Genomic DNA, 20433 nt, shown 5'->3' with positions numbered 1-20433 from the left:
TCTTTCACGGCTGTTCAATTTTCCAAATGGAACGCGCGTTAATCGATCGGACCGTCGACACGATTTTGTTATTTCGGTAAAGTGTTTATACAGTAAATGTAACACGTGTCACGGTTGTATTAAAAATCGAATAAACGTATTGTAAAGATATTTTTATATCGCACGGAAGAGAATGAACAAACGACATTGATTATTTTTGCGTTATTCGTTTCAATACGGTTCAGGGAACGTCTAGACGGACAACGATGGATCAAAAACGTTCAGGTATCTTTTCTACGAGAATCGCGCGATCGAAATAAATGCGAATGCACCGTTAAAGATATTTTGTTCGCGATTCACGCGATACATTAAACGGGACGAGCTTTTTCCATAAAAAGGTTGTAGAAATTCGTGACAGTAATCGGTGAAGTGGCAGCGAGTAACGAGGTAACTTTTATGCAAATACCTGGCGGGCAAACAAGCTTGATTAACCCTTTCGGTACTGAATACTTTCGACGAATGCGTCGTGCGTGCGCGGCATGCTTCGATATCTGTGACGCGCAGCGTTTCACAGCAGCGAATACCTTTTCGCTCATAAAACCGACTATTTCTAAACCCGAACGATCCCTTTTGCACACTCGACCATTCTTAACACCTTAACGTTGAAATAAAACGGCACTCGAGGTGTGTCAAAGACACCGTTTGAACACCTCGATTTAATATCACGTGAGCCGTACCGAAAACAGAACGTTCGCTAGATACTCGTGAAACAATGTTAATAGACACTGTCACCAATGAACAGTAATCAGATAATAAATTCCTGTAATATTTATTTTATAGAGGCACTAAAAATGAACGCTATTATAGCTAAGCAGCGTGTAATTCTTGGCATCTCGAAGCCGTTTACGACTAAAATGACATTAGGGGTTAACCACCGCGTCGGGAAGTCGGTCACGCTTTATTCAACGATCTATCGATTTTTTATTTTGTACGATTTTTAACGTATCGTAACTACGTATGTTTGAAAACCGCGTCGATTGTTTTTTTTTTTATTTATTTTTTACTTACAGACAATTCTACGAAATATTTTTGTCAATTTTAATTCATTTCGTATTCACTGGTCGCGTGAGATAATTATTGGGTTGTTCGGAGAGTCCATTCGTTTTTTTTTTTATGTGAAAATGAAACACGATCTTTTTAGATTGTTTAGACATTTGATTAAATTATACATTCTCCATTTTGGAAAACGAAACGACTTCTCGAACGACCGGATAAAAAATGTTTTTTACAACTTCGAAAGAAACTTTGCGTTCGAGAGCTAATCTGTTCCACGAGCAGAAAAAGATCGCGAACGTTTTTCCGAACTCTGTCGCGAGCTTAACAAGATTAAACAGCGTCGTGTTAAACGCACGCTCTGTTTACGTCTTTTTAGTCGCTTCGAAGATCGCGCGTATCGGTCGCGCGTGCTCCGCTTCACTTTGTTTTACTATCGCTCGAGGAAACAAACACTCCTCCGCGAGCATCGTCGCAAAAATTAAATCATCAAACGGTTTAAACACCACCGTGGCGCTGAAAGTGCCCAATTTAAAAGACGTCGGTGAACAAACGCGCTCAAAGTATGTACAACCGAGTCGTCGTTCTGCAAACACGTTCTTAACACCGAATATGTTAAGACTCGTCTAAAATAAAAAATTCAGGAACAAAGAATATTTCTTTGTAGATTACTTCTCGTAGAAAACGCAAATTTCCCTAAAACTTGAAACTTCTTTCAAACAAAATGAAATTCATTCAATTTGATAACCTTTTACATCAAATTCATTCAATTTGATAACCTTTTACATCAAATTCATTCAATTTGATAACCTTTTACATCAAATTCATCGACAAATTCGTCCAACCTCTGTGAATTATAATCTCCAACGATTTCTTTGTCAACTCCATTCTCAAATTTTTATTCTCACGGTAAGAATCCAGCTTCTATCGAGAATCTTTAAAAAAATCTGCACGTCGATAATGACACGCGATTAAAAATACGTACACGCAGAGTCCGCTTTACGAGCTCATAATGGCCAGGTTTTTTCGAGTTTCAGCGATTGTTCGGTCCGAGGAAAGCTAATTAGCTCCTTTACGCCCACGCTTGTTCTTGACACAGACGCATCGGGCTACGCTCGACGCGTTCGACTTCGTTTTACTTCACCCGTCGAACGGTATCTTATCTCGGCCGGTATATTTTGTAATATTAACATTGTTCGGTGTGCATATTGTTCGATAAACAACGATAACTTCGGCAGCTATTTCTGTCAACGTCTCTCCCCGATTAACAAAGCATCGTAGCGTTAATGGGTTAAAGAGCGTTGTACCGGCCAACCGAGTCGCGGATCGGTTATCGGTGAAATTAGTCGGTCGTGCGTTACCACTCTTTCCGCGAGAAAAGCACGACGACATCTTTCGTTCGGTAAAGTCGAAGGAAACGCAATCCCCTCGCTTGTCCACCGACGCGTAAACATTTCCATTGACGTTCGCGTCATTTTTTCTTATCGTACCTCTCGATGTACAATGCGTTCTTTATTCTTGGAATCGACCAACGAAATTACGATGGAAACAACCACGATACGGTGCGCACGATACAAAATTCTTTCCTACGTCACTGGCTATCGTTCTTTCCGCACGGGATCTCTTCTCCTCGAAAGAAGAACGTCTCGTCCATCGTATAAGACGGAAACTTTTCCGATAACTCTGCGTCAATTTTTATTAACTCGCTACAGAGAAAAAAAGAAAAAGAAATGGAACAATTAAATACTAGATTCTCAAAAACCATTAAGTACTAGATAATTTTTCACTCGAGAATACAACGTACGATCTCTTTTACTTACGTTCTTAATTTGTCCTCCTTGACTCTCAACACCCATGATCTGTTCGTGGATTCTAATCACCACTTTTCAACTTTACATCGCCCTTAACAATATTTCCTATGGTTACGTCCTCTCGATTTACAATTCACAAGCGACAATCCCTTCATCTATCCCAAAACGATCAAAATTCTTCCCTACAGAGTTGTTCTCGGTACAAGATTCTTTTTTTCTCTCCTTTCCAGGAAAGAACGATCAGATACATCCGTAACGATCGATAACGCGTCCCGTCGATCATTTAAGTACAGGGGTATGATCACGATCATACTTATGTTATCTCACCGTACAGGGGGGTGATTTTTCGAGAAAAAAACGCGAGAGTCCGGTATTAATTTCCCCACGCGGTCTCGTATTTCAAAACACGAGATTTAACGACGCCAGGTTGCGTCCTTATTATCATCGAAAAAGTACGCTCCCTGGCACTGTCCTAACGGAGCTCGATGTTTCATTTCAGAGTCCTGGAACGCTGCACAAGGATGTCGGTGGTGCTGGTACCAAGGTCAGCGGAAAGACGGTCGGCGGTGTCGGCACTGCAACCCTCACCACGCTCTCCTCCATTTATAACGCGTCCAACACCAACCGGAACAAAAACAACATCCCTGTATCGCAAGAGGTAAGTCGAGAGAGAGAGAGAGTGAGATGATTGTGTCGGAATGAATGCAACAACGACCTTAAGGGTGCCAGATGTCGGTGTCAGTTTTAAGAACTGTCTTCGTATTGGCGCAAAAGGGTCGTCCGCCACGCGGTCAAAGGTTTGGCCGTTTTTCCTTTTGGTTTTTCATTTCAGTCGAGTTCCAAGTTCAGAGTCAGAAAGACCACACGACACTGTCGTCGTTCACATCGAGACGTATCACTTTATATTCTTATATATACAATAACTATAAGACGAGTCTCGATCTTAAGATTAGAATACATAGAACTCCGAATTCTTGGTACGGAACTACCAATGGTGAACCTATTATTATTTGTACAATACCACATACGAGTCTTCGAAGTTGAACGGGGAAAAGGTGAATTAATTTACGAGCTTAGTTGTCTGTTTCGATAATTGTAGGCGAACGCATCGTTAATAATCGAGTTTGAAAAAAAGTCAACTGTATTTCGAATTTCGTTCGCTCCAAAAGAATTGTTTACTCCCTGTCCGAAAATTTACAGATGAAAGTGGAATATTTGTAACGATATCCCGAGATTTGTTAAACTCAACCTCCAACTCCATAAACGCAATAATATAGAAAAATTAGATATTCGAGTCATTGAGATTGTTCTACGTTAAAAGTGTTCTCTCTCTTTTGGTTCGTAATAGTTTGAAGAACAGTAATAACACCGTTGGTATGCATATTCGAAACAAACGTGGCACGATTTAGAAACAATATCTCACGGTTTCTGACGAGACGTCGACGAAATATCCTCAGCGATATCTCCCGAGGAGATACCAATTTAGGCGTTTGAGTCTTCCGGCGAGAATCTAGGACATACGTCGCTCTCGTGCAACGGTGAATATTATATACGAGGTAAACATATATTTAGTTAGGAAGCACGCGTCGTGACTCGTTCGATATCGATACCACCAAGGTTGAATTTCTAGTCGAATTCGTTCGCGTCTCTCGATTATCAATACATCTAAGATCTCGTCGTGAACGTCACGATAAATTTTCTTTTTTATTTCTCTGTCGACGTCGAGTTTTCCCACCGTATCGATTCGAGTTCCCTCGCTTAATGAGTTTCCCGCGCGAAACGTTTTGAATACGTTCGGTGTAATATTCAGCGGCGCAAGGTGGATACGTTTGGATAAAAATTGCTGCGAGCACGGTAGAAAATTGAGTAACTTACCTTGACTTCACCGGCTCCCGTTAAATCTGGAACGGATTAAGAAGTTCGGCAACTTTCGAACGATTTTAAATTATTAATAACCGTCAATTTCAATGTTGACTTTGACGCGCGTTGCCTTTATTCTCTCGAGCGAGAAATTCTTGCGAGATCGATGGTGCTCGGGCTGCCTCTAGAGAGAGAAAGAGAGAAGAAAAAATGAACAAACGGTTCGTCGAAACGCGCAAAGAAAATTCGAACAGTCATTTCGGTATCATCGACGAATTTAATCGATCGTTTCGCGCGCAACGTCTCGTCTATTCTATCGTACGTTCCACTTGTTAGTTCCGTAACGATTGTTACGTGTCATCGTTCGACGTAGGAATTCCATATACGGTTCGGATCGGAGAATGATTTTAAAAAAAAAGCGTTTCCCCGCGTACACTTTAATATCGTTAACTCGTAATACGTACACCGTTACAAAAATTACCATATTTCCAACGGTAAGAACAAGCGAACAATCGCGGATAGATGTCGCTACAATCGACGAATCGTCCAACGAAACTTTTAACGAGGTTACGAAATAATCCCACGAACCTCTCGATAATTCCGTTAACGGTAGTGCTCGAGTTCATCGAGGCCCTCGAAACAATCTCGTCGCTAGTTTTAAAGCCGAACAATAAACATTGTACATTTATACGATACGCAAGTGTGTTAATTTCGAACGATATCGGTACAATTTGTTTGAAAAACCCACGAATTGGAAGACGATCGAATATTTGTATCGTTTCCAATCAAACAGAGATACCTTCGTACGGGTCTAAACAGACCCAGACCCTATCCTGCGTGTAATTATTCGAAGACACAATGTAAAAATACATCGTCTATCGAACGATATGCATCGTCTATATTTCTTCTCGAGGAGAAGAAATTCGAGCGAAATAATATTCGATAAACGTTATTTGCGTGTATTATCTCGCATACAAGCTTCACGAGAGACCAATGCGTTCATCGAAACGAACGAAAAAGAAACACACGCACTCTTCGATAAGTAATCGGTGTACCAGAAAAACTCGATTCGGGATAGTCGGTTGGTAGATTGTTCGTCGATACGCGCGTCTTTCGAGGTTCGGTTTCCACCCTGTTCCCGTAAGAGGTATCCATGAGTCGGCTCGTTCCGTCGCCGCGCGTCTCATCCGCGTCTCGATCGACTAATCCCCAGGCGTCGGTAGCGATTATTTCTTTCACTTATCGCGACCTCGTCGGGGCTAGCAGGGTTTCCAGTTTCTCCGTGACGCGATTGCGCCGCGTCACCGCCATTTGTCTCCTTAATGTACTTCGTCTCCTCCTCCTCCTCCGTGGCGTCAATATCTTTTTTTTTTCTTTTCTTTTTTTTCCTCTTTCCTTCACGGCGTTATTACACGAGCCAAAGATGATCGAATTTCGTTGCGTTCGCGCGCGTTGCGCAACGAAGGCGTTGCTCGCCTCCTTTTGCACGATAATTTCACTGCCTTCGCGTTTCTCTCGGAACGGAGAGCTGCAGGGACGGCCAACACGGGTACAACACCGTTACCCGTGGCTAGAAAAGCGAACGCGCGCGAGCGTGCACCGGTTTGAACATGTATCGAGGATCGTGTACCCATGGAACATGTACCGTAGATAAATCGAACGTTTGTGTGTAACGAACCTATCGCGAGCGAATACCGTATACGTGTGACGAGCGTTGAATGTCGATGATGCCGGTGGACTCTAATGAACGATCGGCGCTAATGTACAGGGTGGCCCACCTAACTCGACGCGTACTCCAGAGAGATGATAAAAGGTTTGCACTGTTTCGATAAAAGAGAAAAGAAGAACAATTTTGAGTGGAATTTTTTTGTCGATGGAAATTTTTTAACGACGAATAGACAGGTCCTCGAGAACGAGAACGTTTTATAGTTGGTAAGGTTTGTCTTGTGGATAATTCGAAGTTAGAAAGAAATCTGATTCAGAGTCATCGGATCTGAGAAAAAGATTCTTCTGTACACGATGATGACACTTGATTTTTCGTACGTTTTTGTTTTCAAATATAAGTCTTCGAGAGTATTCTCAACCCTTTTCAGGCGCCACCCTGTGATAAAGAATACTTGTTTTTAGAATCTTGAATTCGTCTCGATATCATCGAGGGGGGAAAAAATTAATGGACTCGGCTGGAAAAAAGTTGAAGGTGATCTTGAATAACCTTCGAGATCGTATCGTGGACGAGATGAACTTCGATTCGTCTTTTAGGAGACAAATTTCAACGATCCACTCTCTGTGTAGATCCATGTGTCTCGAATGTACGATGGATGTTAATACGCGTGTACGTCACGAATACGTGGATGTCTAGTATAACCTCGTGTGCTCGATCTTTGATTCGTATTATAGAGACGAACTGTGTCGTGTATCGTACGAACGTGTGTTGTATCTCAAATACATACACCGCGTGTCTAATATTACGCGTCTACGTACCTCTGTACAATACAGTATACGCTACGTGCGCGCGCGAGTTGAACATGTATCGAGGATCGCCTGCCTACGAAACGTCTACCGTAGATGTATCGAATGTACGACGAGTGAATACCGTATATGTGTAACGGATTGTCGAATGATACTGTTGTATCTCAAATACGTACACCGTACCGAATATTACACGTATATATGCAGCTGTATGGTATATACTATGCGCGAGCGCCAGTTGAACATATATCGAGTACTGCGCGCTTACGATACGCGTACCGTAGCTACATCGAATCTTCGCGCTAATCGAACGTATCGCGAAAGAATACTGTACAGATGTAACGGGTTGTCCAATGATACTGTTGTATCATAAACAGTTACATTGTACCGAATATTATACGTATTAAGTTGTGCGGAAAGTCATTTCGTTTTATTTTTTTTTTTTTTGTGAGAATGAAACACGATTTTTATAGAGTGTATAAACATTTTTATTAAATTATACATTCCCCATTTTGGAAAACGAAATGACTTTCCAAACAACCCAATACATACGTAGCTGTACAAAATATACTACGCGCGGGCCAGTTGAACATATATCGAGGACCGTGCACCGAGATACGTTCGTATCTTCGCGCGTATCGAACATCTCGCGAGCAAATATCGTATAGGTGTAACGGGTTGTCGAATACGTACGTATTTCGCTCGCGTATACCGTATATACGCATATCAATGTGTATCTCGTGTGTCTCGAACGTACGATGGATGCAAATACACGTCCGTGCATCTCGAATCTTCCACCACGCGTGTTATATGTACCTGGAATCTACGATGGTCGGTGATACGCGCGTGCGTCTCGAATACGCGTACGTTGAACCAACTCTCGAGTGTTCGATCTTCGATTCGGCCGTGTGTAGATTACGCACCGTACCGTACAGCGCGCATGTACTCTACATCGAACGCGTTGCATCCGCGATGCATACAGTGCACACCGAAATGTTGCACACCGTACGCTCGGATGCACGGTGCACGGCGCCAATGCGCGACGATCGTAACACGGGTAAATAACCATTTGTATCCAGCCAGAGGGCTCTCTACGTGCGGTTTTATAGACACTCGAACCGATTCATACGCGAATTTAGAAAGTCCATTACAGGGATTTGCATCTAATTATTTCGTGTATCGCGCAACAACCGTGCGAAAGTGGCTGCTACGGTTTCGGTGCTCCCTCCGTACCGTGTATCGATGGGTCTTGCAACGAATGCACAAGTGGTGTGCAGCTACCGTGCATCGCGAATCGAGATGTTCGATTTCTGTTCGATGGAGTTGGTTTCGTTCGCGATATCCACGGCTCGTTCGACGAGTAGGTAGACGCTTGTTTGCGCAACGAGCATAGATAAATAGGTAATAAAACACCGGACGTTAACGAGTGTCTTCTCACCTCGCCGATCACCGTTTCGAATCGCAACGTCGATGATCATTTTCCCAATTACACATTCGTTCCACCGACCGTTACTTAACGACGTCTCGTCCGAACCTCGATAGTTGCTCGCGGCGAGGATACACGATCGACGAAACGAGATTGAACAAGTGTTCTGCTTTCGAGAAAAAAAGCATGGTTAAATGGTACGGTTAAAGGACGATAATTACACGAGACGGTCGTAATTGCGCAAGAGTGGGTCGGTTACCTCGATAATTGCGCGAACCTCGATATCGTTCTACGGAGGTGGTACAACGCTCCCGATTTCCCGCGCGAATCTCTCTGAGATTCTACGATTACACTGTATACACAACTGGCGCAAAAAAAAAGAAAGAAAACCAAAGAAAACGTTAATTGTAAGAGGCAATCGGAATAGCGAGAAACGAAAGCAATCCTCGATAAAACGACATGAAAATTTCTCGATAAACGTACCGCGCGATCCCTCTCGCGTCTACTCGGGCGATTTCGTTCTTTTTCGCTATTCATCGTGATTCGTGTATACGTAATTTCTAGCAAGTCCCGCGTAGCGTGACGACGATAAGAGATTCGAGGCGGAACACGGCAACTCGCGACACGGGATCGGGCAGATTATCGGGATTGGTGGGAGGGGCTAATCGGAAAGTTGTCTCCTTGAGACGTCCGTGCGATCCGTCATGCGATTCGCTTTTGTCTAGCGCGCGATCGTGCGGCTAGATCTCGCAGCTCGCCGCTTATGTAAACGATCGGGGATACGTACTTTGTTTCTGTCGCTGCGCGACGACAAGTGCGCGAATATGTAACGTTTCGCGACCTTGCTGAATTCAACAAACTCTACCGTTGAATTTTTTCGTTTCGCGCGAACGGCCGTCTTCCGTCTCCAGTTATGACACACGGTTGAACGAAACTCGATACACACCTACTTAGGCGAGCCGCGATTTCACGAGGCGCCGGGCAAAATCGCAAACGTTCTCCGTTCGTGTCCCGAAGTAAATATACGTATATTTTGATCGATGAACTTCGACGAGAGAAATTCTCCGTACAACCTGTCGGCACGGATTATGGTTCCGAGTAAGGTTCCTAAGTTCCTCCGAAAGTAATAATATCGAAGTGTATGGAAGAACGTTATCTATTGGATAAAATTAGTCAATTATCAATTGTGTACTGTGTCGAAACTCTGAGACTCCGTCAAACTGAATCCACGTTACTCTAAAACCGTAGTAGTCGTTATGAAATATTTTATAATAACTTATAGCCGTTGTGAAATATCTTACGATAACTGAAATATGAATAACTCGTAAAATATCATTTGATACTCCAAAATCACGCTACAGCTTTATTTTAGTAGGTTCGTAAAGTTTTCTTCATTCGTCCGAATGCAGCAAGATGCACCTTGATGCACTTTTAGACTCTTTCAGTTATTTAAATATAAATAACACGTAAAATATCGTTCGATAATCCAAAATCGCTACTTTATTTTAGTAGGTTAGTAAAGTTTTCGTTATTCGTCCGAATGCACCAAGATGCACCTTGATGCACTTTTAGACTCTTTCAGTTATTTAAATATAAATAACACGTAAAATATCGTTCGATACTCCAAAATCGCTACTTTATTTTAGTAGGTTAGTAAAGTTTTCGTTATTCGTCCAAATGCACCAAGATGCATCTTGATGCACTTTTAGACTCTTTCAGTTATTTAAATATAAATAACACGTAACATATCGTTCGATACTCCAAAATCACGGTACTTTCTTTTAGTAGGTTCGTAAAGTTTTCTTTATTCATTCAAATGCACCAATATGCACTTTGATGCATTTTTAGACTCATCAGCAGTAACCGGATTACACAGAGAAACTACAACTCCTCTATCGATACTATTTTAATAAGTATCTTCCACTCGACTTATATTTTGGCAATCGTGCACCAGGACGAACTCTTTATTTAATACGTTATCTAAGGAATTTCTCCGGGACACCGTCGTCGAGGTTTCGCGACTCTTTCACGGTGCCTACGGCCGTGGAATTGGACAAACGTGATCGATGCATCCGCTTTCCAAACTTTCCAAACCCCACGTGAAAACAGAAACCGTTCGCGATCGGTCGTACTTCTGTTGCACCACTCGTCGCCCTTCCGGTGCTTCGAATCGAAAATTCGAACACGATTGCTCCGATGGGGTTTGCTTCCGTAACTCGTCCGAACACAACGATTTACGTTGGCATATACTGTCAACGACAGTCAAGTTTTTTACCAATAGGGACACGAGAACTTCTTCGATCGCGTAATGATAAAATTCCCTTGAAAATGGACAAAAGTTATCGAACGAAACGGCGCATATTTGATCTAAATCCGAAAATTCTAAGTTGGTTGATCTCATCGTTGAAATAAAGAGAAAAAACGCTCAGAACTTTTTACTTCGTCTACTATATATAGTCCTGAATGTTAAGTTTCTTTCGAATTCGGTCCTATCGTCGTCGAAAATAACTGTAAAAGTTCAGATAATATTTAGTTTATTCTAATACCCAGAAATTATAGTATAATACCCAGTATAGTAAAATTCAAAACCCTGATAGACCGGATTCGTGAAATATACAGTAATCTGTACAGCTGTCTTATACACAGAAAAGTAGAAAGCACGCTTAAGGAGATGTCGAGCTATTATTTCTAACGGAGGAGATTATTGTACTCGTTATTAAAGTAAGAACGTATTAGTGTTCCGTACGTGTACTTGATTTACACAAAATTTTCACGAAAAAGTCACATTTGCGAGAAAGACCGTAGGCTCGTGTTCGTTGGGAATTTTCTCGATACGTGCGAATAGATTTTTTTTTTTTTATACAGATTCGCATTCTCGACGCGATTATCAGCGACAAGGAACGATCGTAATTATTCCGTTACGATGCGTCGTCTATTATTTTAATTTCCTCGTAGATCGTGTATTTTTTCCCCACATTGGCTACCGATACGTTCACATTCTTTCCGCGAGGAAAGCGTGTCATCTTCCCGGTCGTTACTTTCCATCGGTAAAGTCAAAGGAATTATAATCACGTAGTCGCCCACTCGGAAACATTCCCGTTGATGTTCGCGCAATTTTTCACCGTCGTCGTGTATCCTCTCGATACACGAGAGAAACACAATCCCTTTGTTGCCCAATAACGGAGAAATCGTAATAATCGCGGTGCCGCGCGAAACGATCAAAATCCATTCGTTCAGAGCAGCGTTATTTCCACACGAAATCGGTTTTTCTTCGCGGAAAATAACGTCTGCGTATTGTCGTGGGTCTCTTCTTATCGATAATTGTCATTCAGTTCGAGCCTAAATTTTCTACCAGTGTGTAACGTTGCGTTACATAGTCTTAAATAGTCTGTAAGTCTAATAGTCTTAAGTAGTCTGTAAATAGTCTTCCATGGATAGATATTGGGAGTTGTAGGTCATTAAAAGAAATAACTGTAGCGTACTGTATTTTATTAGTTTGTTCGGAAAGTAATTTCGTTTCTTTTTCTTTTTTTTTTTTGGAGGAGAAAATGAAATACGATTTTTTTCAGTGTATAAAAATAAACAGGAAAATTAAAGACGAAAAACACCAAACTAATTATTTTTCCAATACGTGTAATCGAAAAGGACATACAAGACTGTATATTCCAAACTGTTTTGAAAGATACCGCACCTGGAGAACTACAAACTATAATTTTTGCACAAAAACATTAAAACACATTGTTGTACGAACGTATATCTAAAATTCGCTAAAGAACTAACAAATCTTCTATACCCTTCGCAATCTCAAACGTTACCTATCGCTGCTTTTTCAAGAGAAAATAATCCCCATCGATACGAGACACCCATATCCAAACTCAACACAACCGCGAATGGTTAATTTTCCAACCGAGGTGCTCGATAATTCTAAATTAACGAAGAATCGCGTCGAAGTGACAGCCGATCGGGAATACGATACCGATTTTAGTATACCGCAGAAGAACGTCGTTGAATGGATCCACTTAACCGTTTTTCGTCCGCGAAACGAGAAAAAGCGTGATCGATCGCGGTACGACGCGCGATTAGCCCGGATCAACGGGCCATTGTTGAATTTTTGCGGGCGTTTCGAAACGTTCGAGGAAGAAGCGCATTCCCGGCCACAAGGGACGTATTATGCAATTACAAGAGCGGGAATCTCGTCGTTCTGGCGTACGATTGTTTCGGATTTTCCACGTTCGATTCGTTTCCAAACACGGGTTACGTTCGATCGGTTTTATCGCGACAATCACGTTTCACGGTACGCGTAACACCGGATAAATTATGTATCCGCCGATTGGATAACACGCGCGATAACGGAACGTAAACAGTCGACGATTTCGGCGACGTTGCGTTTGTGTACGTGAAAGATACCTCGAAATCTTTGCTTGGTATCGTTAATTACGTCGATTAGGTCGATTAGGTCGATTACATGGTTGATAAAACGTTGGAAACCAACGTGGAGAGTTTCGTCGAATTTTGAGGAATTTAAAGAACGTAGAGAATCGAAGGGATTTTCAATATTGTTCAACCCTTTGCAATCGAAGCTTCTCTGCTACCAGAAACTAACACCACGATGAAATTCTCAATTAATTTCAAACGGAACATTTTCATTTCAACGTTTCGTATAGATATTGTTTACATCTTACAGGTGAGGAGTAATTTCAATTACAAAGGAGTGATTTCAATTTCAAAGTAATCGTAGGAATTTCAATTTCAAAGTAATCGCGGGAATTTCAATTTGAAAGTAATTACAGGAATTTTAATTTCTATTCCAAACCACGATGGGGTGTCCGAATCGGAGAAAGTACAGTAAATTAAACGACGATCGCCTCTCGAGTGAAAAAGGGTTAAATTCTTTTTCGAATATAAAAATTCGCGATACGAGTGCAACAATCGATACTCGAAAGTCGTGATTTCTCTCTACAATGGACAAATGTAACGTTCCCTCGTTTGTTTCAGGATAGAAAATTTATCTTACCCTAGGAACGAATCTTTTTACGATAAACTACCAGAAGGTACTTTTACCAAACTTTTCACTCGTTATAAGTCACGCGCGATCTTCCAATTCCCCTCGAGCAGTGTGTTTTCTTCATCGTTCGAAGAAATATCAACGTTGCGCCGTGTGTCGTTAATCGACGTTTGTGCGAAATCACCGACGATTGTACCGGACCGTAAACTCTGGCGATGATAAAACGCGATAAAAACGTTTAATTGACTGCATTCACCGAGTTTGTAAAATTCTCGATCGTCCCCGGCGAAAGTGAAGAGTTTTGCGAGTACCAATCCGAATACGATGTTCCGTTACTTTCTAAGACCCGTTGCTTATTATCCAAGCGTTTACCTTTAACTAATTTTACGTCGCTAATGAAGATCGCGCCTCTCTGTCTCTTCGAGTATGAAAAAACGTTCCTGAACCTACTTTCGTGATAACGATAATTCATCGTGAAGCGTTAATTCATCGAGTCGGTTGCAGTTGGAACTCTCGAAGTAGCTGCGAGCTTGCTCTGTCCTTTTGCAAGAATTTCTTTTTTTTATTTTCCAAGTTTAATATCGTATCAAACTACTGGGTTACTGGTAAACACATTTACTTATAGTTCTCTCGGTGTGCAATGGATATTGCATTAGATTGGACAGGTTTTACGTCCTTTGGGAACTCTAAGACCCTTATACAGGACACATTATGTAATATATTTGTTGAATTTTTAATATTGCGTTTTTTAATATTTAAGTTTTCTTCTCTTTTCATCGTATTTTGGGCTGACGTTTGGAAAAGTTTCTACAATTATTCGTATGTTACATAAATCCCAGACATTTGGATTCGATTTTGTTATAAGGTGTCATTGAGAGTTATTCATTATATTTTGGGTAGATGTTTGGAAAATTTTCTACAGTTATTCGTATGTTACATAAATCCCAGACATTTGGATTCGATTTTGTTATAAGGTGTTATTGAGAGTTTAATATTTTGGGTAGATGTTTGGAAAATTTTCTACAGTTACTCGTACGTTACATAAATCCCAGATATTTGGATTCGATTTTGTTATAAGGTGTTATTGCTAGTTATTCATCGTATTTTGGGCAGACGTTTCGAAAATTTTCTACAGTTACTCGTACGTTGCATAAATCCCAGACATTTGGATTCGATTTCGTTATAAGGTGTTATTGGGAGTTATAGATAATTAAAAGAAATAACTATAGCTGTACTTTACTTCGTACTCAATTTGTCGAGAAATAGAAACGAAGAAACAATTCTATTTGTAGAAGAGAGTATTAGATGCAATTTTCTCCAGCTTCCTAATTCTTTTCCACAACGTGAAGTAAACACTGTAATCTTCCCAGAACTTCTAAACGTATAAATCAACCTCGTGTATACTCCTCCTAATAGATGAATTTTAGTACATACCAGGTTCTTCGATAAGTTTCGTCGTTTCTTCCATTGTAAAAGAACTACTACGACACTTGAACTTTGAACAACCGTAAATATACGAACGAGTCGAGGAATCTACACGAAACTCGACACATCTTCGTCAAACGACAGTAGTATCATCTCACGCAAACTAAAACGAACCCAATAGCTCCACTTCTTATCGAACGACGAAACTTCTTATCGAGCAACCAATTAAATACATCTAAACGTATTCTATTTTCAACCGATGTTCACGAACGAGATCTCCGTGTCCAGTTCCAAGTCTCGTTACAACTAATTGATCCATTCTGTTCGACGATGTTTTGTAATAATTTAATCCGCGTCGGAGAACTATCTTCCGATCTGATACCGTGTCTCCGATGAAGCTGGTTAGCACTGACGTAACGTTGATATCAGCCTTCGTACGGACACGTACCGGCACCCGGAAGTCTTCGCCAGATTTAACACTTCGCGTACCGGCCACGGGATATCTTGTGTTTAACAAACCGAACGCGACGACCTAGAGACTGGATATCTTGCACCGAACTTTTTAAGAGTCGCGTATTACATCTACTACGCGATACAGATGTATAATCCTCGACGAGAGATCCATAATCCTCGACGGAAGAAGATCGAGATGATTGCACGATGAAAAACGAAAGGAACGCGCGTAATAATCCGCAACGCGTCGAGATACGCGGGAATTGGTGGATACGAGCACGATCCATCGAAATTAATAGCAAACTTCTGGATTCACTATGCACAACGAACGATACAATTATACCAACGCACAGGTGGAAAGATCTCGTCGAGTTCTTCGATGAACGAGTCTTTCTATAATAAGTATCTCGATAAGTTTCATCGTGAGATAAGAAACGGAGCTATAGAGGTTCGTCGTTTTATTTTTGCAATGATACTATTCTTTCACGAGCACGTGTGTAAAGTTTCGTGTAGATCCGTCGATTCGTTCGTGTATTTATAATTGTTCAAAGTTCAAGAGTGTTTCCTTCACAACGGTGAAAAAACGACGAAACTTCTCGAAGAAGTTGGTGTAGATTCGGTGCTTGAAATTCGTACGATAGTAACCGTGAACAAAAGAATTGATATACACGCAGAGAAACAAATCCCCCCTGTACCATAATCGTAATTTTTGCGAAATCATCGACGATAGCACGAAAAGACGTTCGAATATCTTACACATGCGCGAACCTACTCGCCAGAACGGGTTTCACGGCGAACATTAAAGACAAGTTTTAACGAAGGCTACATATTTATTTCCATAATCAAAAACGAGCTATTCGCGGTATCCTTCGTCGTTTGAATGAAATAGAGTCGTCCAGTGTGCCGCATTTTTTCGAACACAAACGTTCTCCTATATTTTATCATCGAATGACGATACAACTTCGCGAGAGTCGAAAGTTTCGTAAATCGGATCGAATCGTGCACGTTCATGGTTTTGAAATCATTTAGAACGATTTAAGAACCATGTCGAAGGAAAGTATAGTAGTTTGGAAAAATATTGAAAAAAAAAGAATTCTAGAATAGATCTGTGAGTCGACGTTCGCACGAAGAAGCAAAATACTAACAGAGAGATCGTTCGTAGAGAATTTCATCGTTCCAAAATTGAGATCGTCTTGGAACACGATCGATTGGATATTGTAATTTTTCGCACGTTTTCGTGGATACAATAAATCTTCGTTGAAGTGAACTAGAGCTACGTTACCTGAGACATTTTTCGTGACTTTTTGCTTAGAGTAGCGTGTATCCGTAAGTTGTTCGATAATTTTTCTTATCGTTCCGTATTTTATACGCTGTCGATACTGCATCGTGGTGCACTCGTTAACCGGTAGAGGCAACTCGTCGAACGTACGTTATCGATGGAAAAGAAAATGTTCTCCCACGGTCGCGAGAATAGACGACAGAACGAAACGAAAGTACGGACAAAATCGATAAAATATGCAACAGAATCGTTGCTTGTAAATAGTACGTTGAAAGCGTTCAGGATAGCTACGTTGTTTGGCCACGGTCAGAAACGTACAACCGTGGCCAGCGAAACCAGATATTTTATGGTCTCTGAATTAAATCCTATCGTCGTAACATTGTCATAACGTCGAATGTATCCCCGTGGTGAAAATTTCTCCACCGCGAGTCGAATGAAATATGCCCGCGAGTCGGACATGTTAATAGACTTGTCGCTTTACGCAGTGTGTCACGAGTGTCGTGCAACCATAGAGAACGCTTCGCATAAACCATAAACGTGTGCTGGCAGTGTAACTCGATCGGCCGGCATTGTACACTCGGATTTCGCGATAACATAAATATGCTACCTGCACGATGGTAACGATCCTGGATAAAAGTAACGCAACCCTGGTCAATTTAACGCGTTTCGAACCCCTCGAACGTGATAACAATTTTCTGAAAATTCCAGAGAACGTTGTTTTTATTTCCAACTCGAGGGAAGAACCGTTTCGTTCCTGTATACGCAGCACTCGAATTACGAAAGACTTTGAAACGCGTTTGAAATTGGAAAAAAAAATAAAATACTCCCTTTTGGAAGCCTGTGAATTGACAACGGGGAAAAGAGTTTTCGAACACGTTTTTCCACTCGAGTTACTATCGGTTCGAGGATACTGTGAAATGAAAAAAGATTGCACAATTTGCACGGAAACGTGGAAATTGAGTGTTTCGTTTTTTTTTTTAGTCGTCGCGTAAACGCGATGTTTGTTGTTCGGTGTCGTCCGAGAGTCAACGTGTAACCTGGAGTGTGAAAAAAATTCACCTTGAAATTTCGCGAAATATGGCCCTGGAACAAAGGTTTGCTCGTAAAAACTTTCACCGTTTTGAAACGAACTTTATTGACCTTTTTCCTTGAATTCAAAAGTATCGAAGATATTCCAGATGCTCGTATTTAAAAAACTATCATGTATTTTCATTCGAGTGGTTGGATGGTACTAATAAAACGTCAGATTAGACGATACGATACATATTTATAATTTCGTTTGAAAAAAATTATCAATGACCTTCAAATCTCGTGAAATACGACCTTGAAAAATACTTATACTTATAGAAATATTTCCCCCTTTCGAGATAAAAAATCTTCTCGAACTTTATTTTTCTACCTAAACGACAAAGATACTCCAGGTACTCAGATTAGACTATACGACACATGTTTATAATTTCGTTTGAAGAAAATTATCAATGACCTTCAAATCTCGTGAAATACAACCTTGAAAAATACTTATAGAAATATTTCCCCCTTTCGAGATAAAAAATCTTCTCGAACTTTATTTTTCTCCCCAAACCTTAAAGATATCCCAGGTGCTGGTATTTAAGAGACTACTCTGTATTTTAATTCGTTTGGTCGTAAAGTACACGTGTCGTGGGCGGTAATACGAAAAAAGCGTCGTGTCGGGTACACTTGTACGAATTTTTCCACGCGAGCGAACAACGAAACGCGTTCTTTGTCGCTGAGAGGGGTTAAGTCAATTTTTCACGACCTTCGTTAATGCGCTTTAAGTTTGCAGAGTCCTCGGGCGTTCTTCTGCGCAAATAAGTTCAGGGAAGGGGAGAGGCGTGGATACACGTACCACCTCCCGAGGGGATTACAAAAATCCTTGCCCAATAATCCACCGACGACGTCGGGTTTCCCGTTAAAAAAAAAACGAATCGAATAATCGTGGAGGAATTTTTAAAAATCGAGACGAATTTCCCCTTTTCGAGACAGAAAAATCTTCTTAGACTTTATTTCTCTACCTAAACGGTAAAAATATTCTAGGTGCTCAGATCAGACGATACGACACATATTTATAATTTCGTTTGAAGAAAATTATCGATGATCTCGAAATCTCGTGAAATACGACCTTGAAAAATACTTATACTCGTAGAAATATTTCCCCCTTTCGCGACAAAAATTCTTCTCGAACTTTATTTCTCTACCTAAACGATAAAAATATTCTAGGTGCTCAGATCAGACGATACGACACATATCTGTAATTTCGTTCGAGGAAAATTATCGATGACCTCTTCGTGGCTCACTTCCAACGAGGGGGAGGGGGAGAAAAAAAGAAGAAGCTTCTCCGCGAGCGCAATTTAAAACATTCCGTATTTATTCACTGTAGGAAGTGCGCGATAAAGGTAATCATAGCCCGTGATTCGTGGAAGACGCGTTACGCGAAACGACGAACAACCGTAGGATGACTGATCGTGCAATTAATTCGTACGTTGTAAATAATTGCCGGTTATCGATCGTAGAATTGAACAGTCATGCGGGCTGATGATTTCGCGTCGGAATGGTATCCGATGTTTCCTCGTTGGCGTACGTACACGACGTGTAAAGCGGTGGAAGAGGTGCTCGAAGTAGTGCATTAAAATAAAAAAAAAATAAAAACACACACACACACATATGTATATATATATATAGGGCTCAGCTCGGTACACTTCGCAGCCGCGCATATGAAAGTATAATGACGACATAGAAAGTTAGGAGCGCGCGGTAGCGTTTAATCGCGCTCCTAACTTTTCCTCTTTGTCTCGAGGGTTGGACGAGGCCAGGATAAGGCTCGTGAATCAACTTTCGTTTTGTTTTCAGAAGTCTGTATACTTTCGGTTCGAGCGGCAATTATTGCAACGCGATACACCGTGTTATCCCGTTTAACGCGTTTATTTAACGGTGTACGTAGAATTACGCTAATAGGATTTTCCTATAAAAGTAATCGCTCGAACTCGGACAGGTACAAATAAAGTCGCGGAAGGATACGTGTGCTCTTTAAAAGTGATCAGTACTCGAAACGTTAGCGACGCGAATGTTTGCTGGGAAAAGATTTCAAATAAATATTATCATTTTTCTGTAGGGTATACTTTTCAAATTCATATCGCGCTTGGTGTCTTTCGGCTACGATTTTCTCGAGATTTTAGCCATACTTCGCTTCTATCGCGGATATTTTTAAATTGAAATTCTCTCGACCCAAACACAGCAATTTTATCGAATTTTTCAAATACCGAGGCGGATACGATACAATAATAAATGTATTGCGCGCATGGAAGTTGTGTTCGAGCTTGGTCTGTTTTTACATCGCGAATAAATAGAAGTCTTACAGTAGGGGTTGTTTCGAATGTGTTCCGCATTGACCAGTGACTAATGTACTCCGACTGTTGTGTCACCCCTTCGTGGAAGGAAACCATTTGTGAAAACCGGGAGCAATTGATTAACCTAGTAAAGGAGAAATGGAATCGATACAAAACCAACTGAGGGGATTGTACGATAGCTTCGATCGTGACACGAACACACTTAACGAAAAATAAAGACAGGTATTATTAAATTTCTATTAACGAATATTTTACACCGCTCGCGTTCGAGATACTCTCACACTTTTAAAACCCATCCTATGGTTATA

The 20433-nt window shown here is 41.0% G+C and overlaps 1 protein-coding gene across 3 annotated transcripts in view; it reads left to right on the top strand.

The window, feature by feature from the left end:
- The window catches only part of LOC143154062 (uncharacterized), a 419640-nt gene that overhangs the window by 346241 nt on the left and 52966 nt on the right, over positions 1-20433 (top strand). For all 3 annotated transcript variants that reach the window (XM_076325839.1, XM_076325838.1, XM_076325837.1), the window contains one exon: positions 3343-3501. In XM_076325839.1, coding sequence (XP_076181954.1) covers positions 3343-3501 — 159 coding nt within the window. The remainder of the gene's footprint in view (positions 1-3342; positions 3502-20433) is intronic.

The sequence above is a fragment of the Ptiloglossa arizonensis genome, chromosome 13, assembly GCF_051014685.1.
Source record: "Ptiloglossa arizonensis isolate GNS036 chromosome 13, iyPtiAriz1_principal, whole genome shotgun sequence".
In the NCBI taxonomy this organism is placed as follows: Eukaryota; Metazoa; Arthropoda; class Insecta; order Hymenoptera; family Colletidae; genus Ptiloglossa; species Ptiloglossa arizonensis.
This window is presented reverse-complemented; position numbering and strand designations above follow the sequence as displayed.